The sequence below is a fragment of the Grampus griseus genome (assembly GCF_964374135.1).
Source record: "Grampus griseus genome assembly, chromosome: 2".
Classification (NCBI taxonomy): Eukaryota; Metazoa; Chordata; class Mammalia; order Artiodactyla; family Delphinidae; genus Grampus; species Grampus griseus.
The window spans coordinates 11781774-11794023 of record NC_139018.1 but is presented as its reverse complement, the minus strand read 5'-3'; the positions used below and the strand labels follow the sequence as shown (position 1 = coordinate 11794023).

Below are 12250 nucleotides of genomic sequence, written 5' to 3'. Positions count from 1 at the left end.
TAGTTGCTCCACGGCATGTGGGATCTTCCCAGACCAGGGCTCGAACCCGCGTCCCCTGCATTGGCAGGCGGATTCTAAACCAAGAATATGTTCCATGCCTCTCTCCTAGCCTCTGGTGGTGACCATCAATCCTTGGTGTTCAAAACTCATAACTCCACTCTCTTCTTCTGCCTTCACATGGCTTTCTTGTATCTCTGTGTCTTTTTTTTTTTTTGGCCACGCCACGTGGATTGTGACATCTTAGTTCCCTGACCAGGGATCGAACCCGTGCCCCCTGCAGTGGAAGCGCGGAGCCCTAACCACTGGACCTCCAGGGAATTCCTCTGTCTCTCATTGAATTTAGGGCCCATTCTAAATCCAGAATGATGTCATCTGTAACTTAACTACATCTACAAAGAGCCTTTTTCCGAATGAGGTCACATTCACACGTGCCAGGTGTTAGGATTTGGGCATATCTCTTTGGGGGACACAGTGCAGCCCACTCCAGTAGGTGTGAGGATGCCTGTGTGCTGTGGGCTACTTATGGATGAAGAGGCACATTGCTGCCCTGATTGGCATTACCAGGGCCCCTCCTACCCTGGCCCTCCGTGTCATTTGTATACTCATGCACCTTGCACAGAGTGATCAGGCCGTCCCATAACATTGATTGCTGGGACCAGGTCTCTTTATCTCAATACAGCCACTTGGCCTTGAAGCTGGGGTGAGGCCTGCCTGAGGTCAGGATCGTGGGTGGGACGGAGACGGCCTTTTCCTGGTCCTCCCCTTCCATCCCACACTCCCCCCAAGTTCCGGCCAAGTCTGTACAAGGGGGCCTCAGTTCTCCTTACAATGAGGCTTCATTGGAACTTTCTGAGCTGCTTCCCTGGGACCCACACAGGCAGCCCGAAGCTGGCGTCCTCATGAGCTGGGAAACGGCGGGGCCTTCTTCCACACAGGCAGCATCCAGCCAGGGTGCTGCACCCCGAGCTGACACCACACCACCTGGGTGGCCCCCTCGGGCGGCCTCTCCACCCCAGAGCAGAGCTCTCCTCTCCACCTCACCCAGGTTGCATAGGCCGGTGACTGGATGCGGCACCACGCCAGGTCACTCCTTCCCTTGGGAGCTAAGGCCAGGATGCTGAGCCCAGGCCCTGTCCCTGTGGACCAGGGCAAAGGTTTCCCTGGTGTCTGACCACACTGCGTCTGGGTGGGGCAGCACGGACGACCCGCCCCTTGAATCGGAAGGCTGTTAGGACTGCTGATGAGAGCTAATTGCTGTACTTCCCGTGAGCAAGCAGAAGGAAAACAGTCATGGAATGGTTTGTCTTTCCGGTGGAATTGCTCTAAAGTTTTTAGGCTCATTATTCTGCGCTAACAGTGCCATTAATTACCCGGGGCCCCCGTGGCTGCCTCCGCAGGGCCCTCAGCTGGATCTTGGCTGGTGAGAGGGAGGGCATGGGAGCTGGGGTGGCCGACCGTGCCAGCAGATGACATATCCACTGTGGGCTCAGTGATGGTCCCTGGCAGTTAGAGCTGGTGTGGCCAAGCTGTTTAACAACAGTAATCATGGCAGGGAAGCAGCCTGCCCGGGTGCCGGCTCAGGGCGTTCACATCTCTGCCCTCCTGCTCGAGCCCGGCAGTCCAGCCTGGAGCCCCAGCATCAGCACCAGCATTTAATGGTCGCAAATGGGCATCTAGAGGCCCAAGGTCAGCAGGGACTCAGAGATTAGGAGGCAACTTCCTGGTCCCGTTACCATTCTTTGGCCTGGTCACAGCAGGTGTCCGTGTCACTCTGTCCCTTCAGGGCTCTGCTGCTCCTGTGACCTGGTGCAAGGCCCAAACCTCCCCTAGCCTCAGCTGCTCCTTCTGTAACGTCTAGACCTTGCTGCGGCCTTTGACGCTTACGGCTTCCACTCCAAGCCTCAGGTCCTGCCAAGCCACCACTTAGGGGGCCCTGAGCAAGCCCTTGTGACTCCTGCCCTGGCCCACCCAGCGGGAAAGGAGAACACTGGAAGACTTGGGCAGTTCCTGGAAAGCAATATCTCAAGAGCCTTTGGCCTCTTGAGTGGTTTAGTCTGAGAAGCAGATAGATGCAGAAACTGAGACCCTAAGAGGGAACGGACTTACCCATGGACTTAACTAAGCTACCTAAGCCTAGTTAGTGGCAGAGAGAGAGCCAATTGCTGTCACTCCAGCTGCCGTTAGAGTCCTAACTGGCCTCTGGGGGAAGCCCTAGGCCAAGTGAGAAGATTTTAGGATGATTATAAAGCCTTTTTGGTGCCAAGGATGTTTTGTGTTTCCAAGGGAGGTTGGAAAAACCTAACAGGCCCCGAATGCTTGTTTCTGGGTAATTCTGGCCTCCACTGTTTTCACTGCTTTCCCAGAGGAGATGCTGGACCGCATTTCAGGGCTTGGGAAGAGGTCACATCAGTATGAGCTGGGCCGCCCTGGCCTTGAGCTCCAAATGAGACCCAATTCCACAGCCTGTGAACACCCATGGGGCTGCCCTGCTGCCCCTTCCAGAACCATGACGCCTGCAGCTGCCTGGGACACTCCTGTCAGCCTGGTGACGTGGCACACTCTTCTGTGTGGACCCAGAGGGGAAATCAGTAGGAACCCACGGCACACGCAGCATCCAGGGAGGGAGGGCTCCTCGGAAGGTTTAGAGTGGAGGCGTCAGAGGAGGGAATTTTTAGCACACTGACATTGCCGGATCTCTCATCACCACGTACCTTTCTAGTCTGGTCTCTGCAAAACCCAACACCGCTAGACCTGTTTAATCCCACACTTCCCAGTCTCCCCACCACCCAGAGAACCACCAGGACCCTCGCCCTCCCCTTGAGGAAATGCTCATCCCCTCGTCAGGACTCCTGGCTCCCGCTGCCCTCTGACCTCAGCAAATGATTCCACTTTTCTGTGCCTCTAACAGGGCTCATCCTGGCCTCCTCCCGCCCCACCCCCCGGCAGCTCCTTAACAACCAGCTTTATCTCTGGTGCCCGTGGGCAACATCAAGGGACATGGAGCAAAGGAGAGGCACCAGCCACATCTTCCTGGCTTTATAACTAGCCCCTTCTGTCTGATTAAGGTTTTCACCCCTGCAGATATCCTGAGATTTCGTTCCTCAGGTAGAAGGCAAACAGACCACACAGCCCACCCGACTCAGGATTTGAGGCACCAAGATGCTGTTCCTCCTTTTCTGGAATCAAAACTCACATGCCAGTGTGTAGGGGGTCGGGTGGAGGGAGCGTGTTGGGAATGGTCTGGGATCTCTTAGACTGGACCTCTACTTTGTCTTGCCATTTCTCAGGCCTGTGAGTCTCCTCCTTTCCCCAGGGACCCTGACGTTTTACATCGTCAGCTTGGGGGTCAGGGAGTGTCGACTGGGAGGGGCACAAGAAAGCCTTCTGGAAATGTCTGTATCAGCATATCTAATAGAAATATAATGCAAGCCACATATTTGGTTTTAAATTTTCTAGTAGCCACACCGCAAGTAAAAAGAAATAGGTGAAATTAATTTTAATAATGTTTTACTTATCGCAATATATCTGAAAATTATACTTTCAATATACAATCAATGTAAAATATTATTAGTGAACTATTTTGTGGTCTTTTTTTTTTTTCATACCAAGTCTTTGAGATCCTGTGTGTATTTTATACTTAGAGCATGTCTCAGTTCAGACAACTCACTTAAGATCTGATGTGGCTAGTGGCTATGGTATTGGGTAACACAGCTCTCTCTCTTGATCTGGGTGGTAGTTACACGGGTGTAGACATACGTAAAACTTTGTCTGACTGTATACTAAAGACTAGTGCATTTCACTGTGTATAAATTACACTTCAATTAAAAAGTTTTAAAAACCCTCTTCAGGGCTCTGCTCAAATGCCGTTGTTTTCCTGAACCCACCCTGGCTTGGAATTAGCTACTTCCGTTGCACTGTGCTTCTGTTATATTTATTCCAGTCTTGTGCTACAGCTGGTTTTTTCTGTGTATGTCTCACTCGTTTTATTATAAGCGCCTTAAGGCGAAGATCCCGGTTTGTTCATTTTTAATTCCCCAAAGGGCCCCAGGCTACCTAGATGCTGAATAAATAAGCATGGTTGAAGTGAATCGCCGTTTGTTGTAAACCCCTCTCTGGGCTAGCGGCAGGACGGGCTGGTCATTTGATTCTGTTCTCAGTCCTATTCCAGATGTTGGCAAAGGAGAGGGACAGCAAGAGGAGGAGGAAGATGGCGTGGGGCCTCGTCTGCCAGTCACTCCGAAGAACTGCCTTCCTCTCCGGGGCATCAGCGTCCTGGAGAAGCTCGTCAAGACCTGCCCGGTGTGGCTGCACGTGGGTCTGGGCCGGGCAGAGGCGACCAGGATCCTGCACCGGGAGGCGGCCGGGGTGAGTCGGGGTCTCTCATGGCCGGTAGGTGGGCACGGCTGTCGGGAACTGCGCGGGCTCCTACGGAAGTAGCTGCCCTCTGGACAGCTGCCCATTTGCTCTCTTTTCTTAGGTTTTATCAGCTTTTCGACCAGAACTCAGGAGCAAGGGACTGGTGGGAGGTGTGGTTTCTGCTCTGGGGAGCAGGTGTCCCACTGGGGCTGTACGGCTGGCGGGGGCTCTCTGGGCGTATGGGTGCCCGCGGCAGGACTGACACTTTGAGAACTCAGCCAGGGACTAGAGAGTCTCCGAGCCGGAGGGAACTGAGAAATCATTTTACACCCCCTTATTTTACATGTGAATATGAGGGGCTGTGTGATGGAATCGAAAGTGTTTTGTTTTGTTTTGTTTTGGAGTCAAGCTCTGTGAGTTGGGAAATGGCTTCAATTTTTTGAGCCTCACTTTTCTCACTTTGAAATGGGGCCATTAATAGTATTTTCCTCCTCGTGGTGTAAGCATTACAGAGGAAGATAGATGCCACGCACCATGCATTTTCTCTTACGTGCTACTTCCTTTAAAATTGTTTTTAATTTGTTTAATTTTAAAAGTGATACATATAAGTATTTACTGTAAAAAAAAAATCAAGCTGGACAGAAGTGATAAAGTAAGAAGTAAAGTGTCTGATAACGGTCTCTGCCACCCACTCTTTTTCACCTAACCTATTTCCCAGAAGTCTTTTTTTGTTTGGGGCTTTTTTTAAATTGAGGTGAAATTCACATAACACAAAAGTAGCCTTTTTTTTTTTTTTTTTTGTGGTACGTGGGCCTCTCACTGTTGTGGCCTCTCCCGCTGCGGAGCACAGGCTCCGGACGCGCAGGCTCAGCGGCCATGACTCACGGGCCCAGCCGCTCCACGGCATGTGGGATCTTCCCGGACCGGGGCACGAACCCGCGTCCCCTGCATCGGCAGGCGGACTCTCAACCACTGCGCCACCAGGGAAGCCCAAAAGTAGCCATTTTTTAAGTGCACAATTTAGTACATTCACAAGGTTGTGCAAGCACCACCTCTATCTAGTTCCAAAACATTTCATCACCCCAAGATAAAACCCCGTATCCATTAAGCAGTTACTCCCATTCCTTCTTCTCCTGGCCCCTGGTAGCCACCGGTCTGCTTCCAGAAGTCATTTCTGCTGGCCGTGTGTGGCGTATCTGTCCATTCATCTTCCATGCAGACACCCACATCTGTAACAGCTAGCATTCACCAAGCACTTTACTGTGTTCTGGGCACTGTCACGTGTATAAGCACAGTTTATCCTCACAGCAGCCCTCTGAGGTAGGTAATACTAACATACCCATTTCACAGAGGAAGTAACTGAAATACGAAGCAGTTAAGTGACCTCCCCCAGGGGACACAGCGATCGCGTGCCTGAGCAGTCGGGGAGCTCCCGTGCTGTATCATACACACAGGTTGTATTTGACCGAGATGGAATTGCATCTTATAGCCATTTTTTGCCGTGCTTACCCTCAATGTGGTGTGTATCGCTACACTGTGTCCGGGGAATAGTCCAAGCTCCTAAACACAGGGGGCTCAGGTAGTTAGCAGACTAATTCATCCTGGACTAGATAAAATCCATCAAGTCAGCAGTTGTACCTGAACTTTGGAATTACTGGAACTCATGGGGCCTCCAGCAAAGTACCACGAAGTCCCACAGAGGCTCCTGCCATAGTGAGTGGGGACCGTAGAGGCCTAAAGACCCAGCTGAATCCCTCCGGGGCCAGGGGAGGCCTCCCCCAAGGCATGGCCCCAGCTGGAGAGAGGGTTGCCGCGAGGGTGGGGAGGCAGGGAGACACGCATCCTCAAGGAAACAAGATCTGTTGTTTCATTCCTCCCCACCTAAAGGCTTTCAGTTTCGAACTGCCTGAGGCTTTAGAGCAGATTATGAAACTGCATAGAAAATAAAATCAGGGATTCATACCAGCAGGTGTTCCAGTCGGTATTCCCAGGCTGCAGCCCCAGCTGGTCGTCCACTCTCCTATTAGGATCTGAGGGGATTAGCGTCCCACCCTTCTTGGGAGGATGCAGCTGAGAAACAGGCCTAAGTGCAAGGTTGTGGTGTGACGAATGGCCATTTTCTGGACCTTACTTGGTCATCAGGAGAGGTGTGTCCAGGCATGCGTGTAGATGGGGGTGGACCAGACAGTGAGGACCGTCCCGGGAGACGGCAAGTGGGTCTCCAAGGTGAGCTGCACTGGGTGTAAGTCATGCCCACTTTGTCCAAAGGTTCGATACTCTCTTCAAAAAGTTTACGACAAGCCCAACTCAAAACAACAGTAGTGGTTCTGTGTGGAGATTGCTTATTAACGGCAGGCCCTGTACCAAGTGTTGTATGAATGTCACCTCATTGAATCCTCGCCATAATCCTGTGAGGTGGACTCTGCCATTATCCTCATTTTACTGATAATGAAACTGTGGCTATGAAGAGTGCCCTTGGGGTTCCCAGAAGCAGAGGATCTGGGAGGTGACCCCAGGGGACACCAGTGGGGGAAATAAGACAAGGAAGGGAGGGCAGCTAATAAAAGGTATGTGTTGGGCTTCCCTGGTGGCGCAGTGGTTGAGAGTCCGCCTGCCGATGCAGGGGACGCGGGTCCGTGACCCGGTCCAGGAAGATCCCACATGCCACGGAGCGGCTGGGCCCGTGAGCCATGGCCGCTGAGCCTGCGTGTCCGGAGCCTGTTGCTCTGCAACGGGAGAGGCCACAACAGTGAGAGGCCCACGTACCGCAAAAAAAAAAAAAAAAGTTCTGTGTTGATGCAGGTTACCCCTGGGGGCAGTGGAGCTGGCTTCTGCTGGGGCACTTTGGGAGCCAGGGTAGAAACACATCTCAAGGTCATTCTGCCCAGAGGGCTGAGGGAGCTGATATTATCCACTGACTGATGATAGCCATTGGTTCCAGGCAATGGGGGATGAGGATTCATGTTCCAGCACCACCTCTCTGCTCTCAGTATGAGAAAATCTGACTCTGGCCAGAAACAGCCGGTGAGCAAAGTGATGCCAAGCTGGCTGTTGGAAGCAGGACTGGGGTCCACTAAAAAGAGTGGGCAGGGCCCCAGCAGCCTCTACCACTGGGAGTGAAGTCACCTGCCCAGGGTCACATGGCTAGTGAGTTACAGGGCTGAGATTTGATCCCAGTCTCGGCTAAGCCAAAGCACACCCCTCCCAAGGGTGAAGGTTAGTAGCCGGAAAGAAAAAGAAGTAATGTTTTGAGGTCAGTCAATACCAGATGGGTTTGGGTATAAGACACGTTTATAAAGATGGATAAAATCTGATCTTACCACTGTCCTCTCAGAGGGTCTAGTGGGGGCTTCATGCACGGATATGAATGGGAAGGCATGGGGAGGGGATGTCTCAGTGCTGGGTAAAAAGGCAGGACAGCGAGTGACCTAGAGGAGGCGGGGAGCCTGTCCAGGTGGGCTGATCTGGGCAGACTTCCTGGAGGAGACAGATGCCGAGCTGGGCCATGCAGGATGGACGGGCAGGATTGGGATGGGGGAGCTGAGTGGGTGGATGGGTGATGGAACAGCACAGGCTGAGCCCCAGAAGTGGGCATGAGCTGGGCTGGGGCACACAGGGAGGGAAGAGGGCATGACCGCAGGGATTGGAGCCAACTGGAGTCGCTGGAGGGCAGCACCAAGATGCATTCATTGCCTTGCAATGCCAGCGTCTGGCTCAGGCTTGGGTGCAGGGTATGTCTGGCTTTGGGTGTTCGTTAGAACAAGTGAATGAAGGATGGCAGGGAGAATGGGGCTGGTTCTGGGGAGCTGGCAAAGCCGGGCCAGTTGCTCAGGGCCTGCCTGCAGTGAGGGACGAAGGTCACGTGGCTGTGTTTACTTTCTAGGTGAGCACACATCACACAAGGCTTTAAGCCTTCATCCCAGGCTCCGTGGCTACAAGAGGCCCAGACACCTCTTCACCCCAAGTAGGTGGAGGTACCCAGGTCGCTGTTTTACAACTCAGGGGCTGAGTATAGAAAACAGAAAGCTTCAGGCTGGGTCCTGAAGTGACACCCTTGTCCAGAGCCTTGAATCTAATCCCAGGAGTGAGACCACAGGCTACTGTTAAGACCGAAGGTGATGGGCTAAAAGAGATCAGCCGGGCCCTTCCTGCTATTGCCCCCTTACTCTCCCTCTGAGACCACAGGGACTGGGTCAGCCCCGAGGACAACAAAATTGGAGGAGATGCACCTTCTGTTCAATTCTCTGCCCTCACACCCCACTCTTCCCCGTGAGCTTCTGTATTTTCAAGCAGAAAGCAAAGCCCTAAAGCTCACACTCTGATAAAAGACTGGCCAACTTTTACCCAGAGTTGTTCTTTGCACGATCTTATTGATCCTCACAGCAACTTCTGTCTGGTTGGCGTTATTAGTGTCCCCATTTCCAGATAAGGAAATGAAGGCACAGAGAAGTTAAGTCACTTGCCTGAAGTCACACAGCTAGTAAGAGCAGAGTCTGCATAGTATGATCTTCAGGAGATGCTGGGAAGGCCCTTTGCTGCATAATATCACTCTCGTGGAACTGTCTGAAATTCCACCAGTGCAATGACTTCATCGTTTTTAAGATATAGACACTGGGTAGCCCCCAGGCTGTGAGAGTTCGGAGGGTCCTCAGAGATAACCTGGACCCACCCCTCATGGCACCAGTGAGAGACAGTGCTTCATCATGTCTGGGGCCAGTGGTCAGGAGACTGGAGATCCAGCCCCTTTGTCCCAAATATCTGTATGACCTTGACCATGTCCCACCCCCTCTACTACTCCCCTCTCCTGCAGCCTGCTTCTCTGATAAGGTTCTGGGAACATATTGGCCCCTTTCTGATTCGCGTATATCCAGAGCAAGGCAATCGAAAGCCATCTTTATTCATCCTGCACCCAAATGCTGGGGTGTTTTTTCTTTTAGTTTTATTTTAGAAGTTTTTGATTTATAGAAAAGTTGCAAGGACAGTACAGAGTTCCCTTATGTACTTCTCACCCAATTTCTCCCACTATTAACATCTCACATGAGTATGGTACATTTGTCACAATTAATGAACCAGTATTGATACATTAGTATTCACTAACGCCCATATTTTATTCAGATTTCCTTAGCTCTTACCTAATGTCTTTTTCTGTTGCAGGATCCCATCCAGGGCACCACATCACATATAGTCATAGGTCTCCTTAGGCTCCTCTTGGCTGCAAGTTTCTCAAACTTTCTTTGTTTCTGACGACCTTGATGGTTTTGAGGAGTACTGGTCAGGTGTTTTGTAGAATGTCCCTCACCTGGGATTTGTCAGATGGTTAGACTGGGGGTATGAGTTTGGGGGAGGAAGATCCCACAGGCAAAGCCCCAGTCTCATCACATCATGACAGAGGTTCCTACTGTCAACATGACGTCACTGTTGATGTTGACCTTGATCAGCTGTCAGTTTCCGCTGTAAAGTTACTCCTTCTCCTCCCCCTTTCATACAGTTCGCTTTGGAAGGAAGTCACTCTGCACAGCCCACACTCAGGGAGGGGGGATTTATGCTCCACCTACTTGAGGGCAGAGCGTCTACATAAACTACTTGAAATTCTTACGCACAAGAGATTTGTCTCTTCTCCCCCATTTATTTATTTATTCGACCACTTACTAATATCGATGTAGACTCATAGGTACTTATTTTATGCTTTGAGTTATAATCCAATACTACCATAATTATTTTATTGCTCAAATTGTTCCAAATTTGGCCACCGGGAGCTGTTTCAGTTGGCTCCTGTGTCCCTTTGACATAACCCCATCGTTGTGCGTGTGTTTTTTTTTTTTTTTTTTTTTTTTTGCGGTACACGGGCCTCTCACTGCTGTGGCCCCTCCCGTTGTGGAGCGCAGGCTCAGCGGCCATGGCTCATGGGCCCAGCCGCTCCACGGCATGTGGGATCTTCCCGGACCGGGGCACGAACCCGTGTCCCCTGCATCGGCAGGCGGACTCCCAACCACTGCGCCACCAGGGAAGCCCCTGTGCGTGTGTTTTGATTATTTGTTTGTTCAGAGCACTTCCTTACTTTCTTACACTAAAAGATGCTCCACATTGTCTTGTATATTTCTTGCCTCAGTCCTAGGATCGGCCATTTCTCCAAGGAACCCTTGTTCCTTTTATTGGAGAATAATGTTAGAAACCAAGATCTGGCGCTATGTGTGTTCATTGCTACTGAAGTGTCATTGCTTCTAGGCCAAGAGGTGGTCTTTTAGTGAAAGAAACCTCTTGTAAGATTGCTTTTTGTAGTGAGGGGTTAGCTCAAGTGTTGCAAGGCTTCCCTGGTGGCGCAGTGGTTGAGGGTCCGCCTGCCGATGCAGGGGACACGGCTTCGTACCCCGGTCCGGGAAGATCCCACAGATCCCACATGCCACGGAGCGGCTGGGCCCGTGAGCCATGGCCACTGAGCCTGCGCGTCCGGAGCCTGTGCTCCGCAACGGGAGAGGCCACAACAGTGAGAGGCCCGCGTATCGCAAAAAAAAAAAAGAGTTGCAGTAGCCTGAGTTGCAATATGGACCAGCCCACGTTCAAGGCATCTTCCCCTGCTGTGAGACCAAGGAATACCAGTTATGTCCAATATAGTTTGGCGAAAGCACCGGTGAAACCCCTTTCCTGCCCCTTCGGGATGCCAGAGCCAGGAAAGAAGGCATAGTCAGCAGGTCTCCTGTGTGCCAAGCACCGTCTCTCATCTTTCCACCAGCCCTGCAGAACAGGGGGCAGGCTCTCTATTTTATAAGTGAGGAAACCCACCTCTGACAGTCATATGGCCACTAAGTGATAGAGGGTGATTTGAACCCACCAACTGACTGCTTTCAAAGACTTTTTTTTTTAAAAAAAACCACAGTGTGTCAGCCTCATCCCCAGAAATGCGGGTTTCTTTGGCTTAGAGCGGGGCTCAGCCACCAGGGCGATTCTGATAGGCAGCCAGGATGAGAAACGCTGCTCCATGCCAGGCTACAGCCTCGTTATCAGTAATGGGAAAGGTGGGCCACGCGTGTCCAGAGGGGGCTTTGGCCACTGGACCCCTGACCTCCACAGGCACTTGTGGTGCCTCGGAAGAACCAGCCACTTCTGTTCCAGCCCTAAAGAGCATGATTGGAAAATTTCCCCAAGCGACTGGAAAATAGTCCTAAAATAACAAGAGTAGAAAAGCAGACACAGCTCTGGATTGTCCGGGCCAAGAAGGAATAGTAAAAACAAAACCATTTAGGGTGTATTTAGCTTTGGGTTTTTATGTAATTATTTGAAGAGGAGGAGGGGAATGCAGTGGCTGCATAATTCTCTCCCTAAGCATATTTCTGTCCCAGCTGTTTCTGAAATCAGTTGGTCTTTCCAAACCCCCTCTGGCTGAAGGTGGATACAGAAGGGCTCCAACCCAGCCAGGGGCTCGAACCTCCTGGATTGCAGTAATTTACCTGTGAAACTAACCCTCATGTAAGCCTCTTGGGGGTTTGGGAAAGACCCCAGGACACTGATGCTGGGAGAGAATCTTCTAGAAGGAAGGAGTCCTGGACCCTTTAGTCCCCCTACTTCGCTAGCCTGGAAAAGCCAGCTCAGAGAGGGAAGTGACTTGCCGAAGGGCACAGCAAGCCAGGGTCCGCACCAAGAGGGACACTGTGTCCTGCCTCACAGCCCAGGGACCTGACCATGAACCCACTGTTGTTTCAGGGGGTGGTGGTAGGGGAATCCTAGCTCTTCAAAGAAAACTGGACCCTCAGAGTGGGCGTGTCTCCCGTCAGTTTGTACAATTGGGGAAAGAGGATTCTTCTGCTTTTGGTGAGTTCCTAATCCAGTATGTTGGGGAAGCTGACAAAAGGGGAAAAAAATAAAGAGGGAACAGAAGGAATGGGTGACTCAGATGTCA

At 51.6% G+C, this 12250-nt stretch overlaps 1 protein-coding gene across 1 annotated transcript in view; it reads left to right on the top strand.

Annotated features, from left to right (window-relative positions):
* RIN3 (Ras and Rab interactor 3) overlaps window positions 1-12250 on the top strand; it is a 117466-nt gene that overhangs the window by 33145 nt on the left and 72071 nt on the right. Inside the window, exon 2 of the mRNA XM_082648792.1 lies at window positions 4158-4365. Within this exon, the coding sequence (XP_082504918.1) occupies window positions 4158-4365 (208 nt within the window). The remainder of the gene's footprint in view (window positions 1-4157; window positions 4366-12250) is intronic.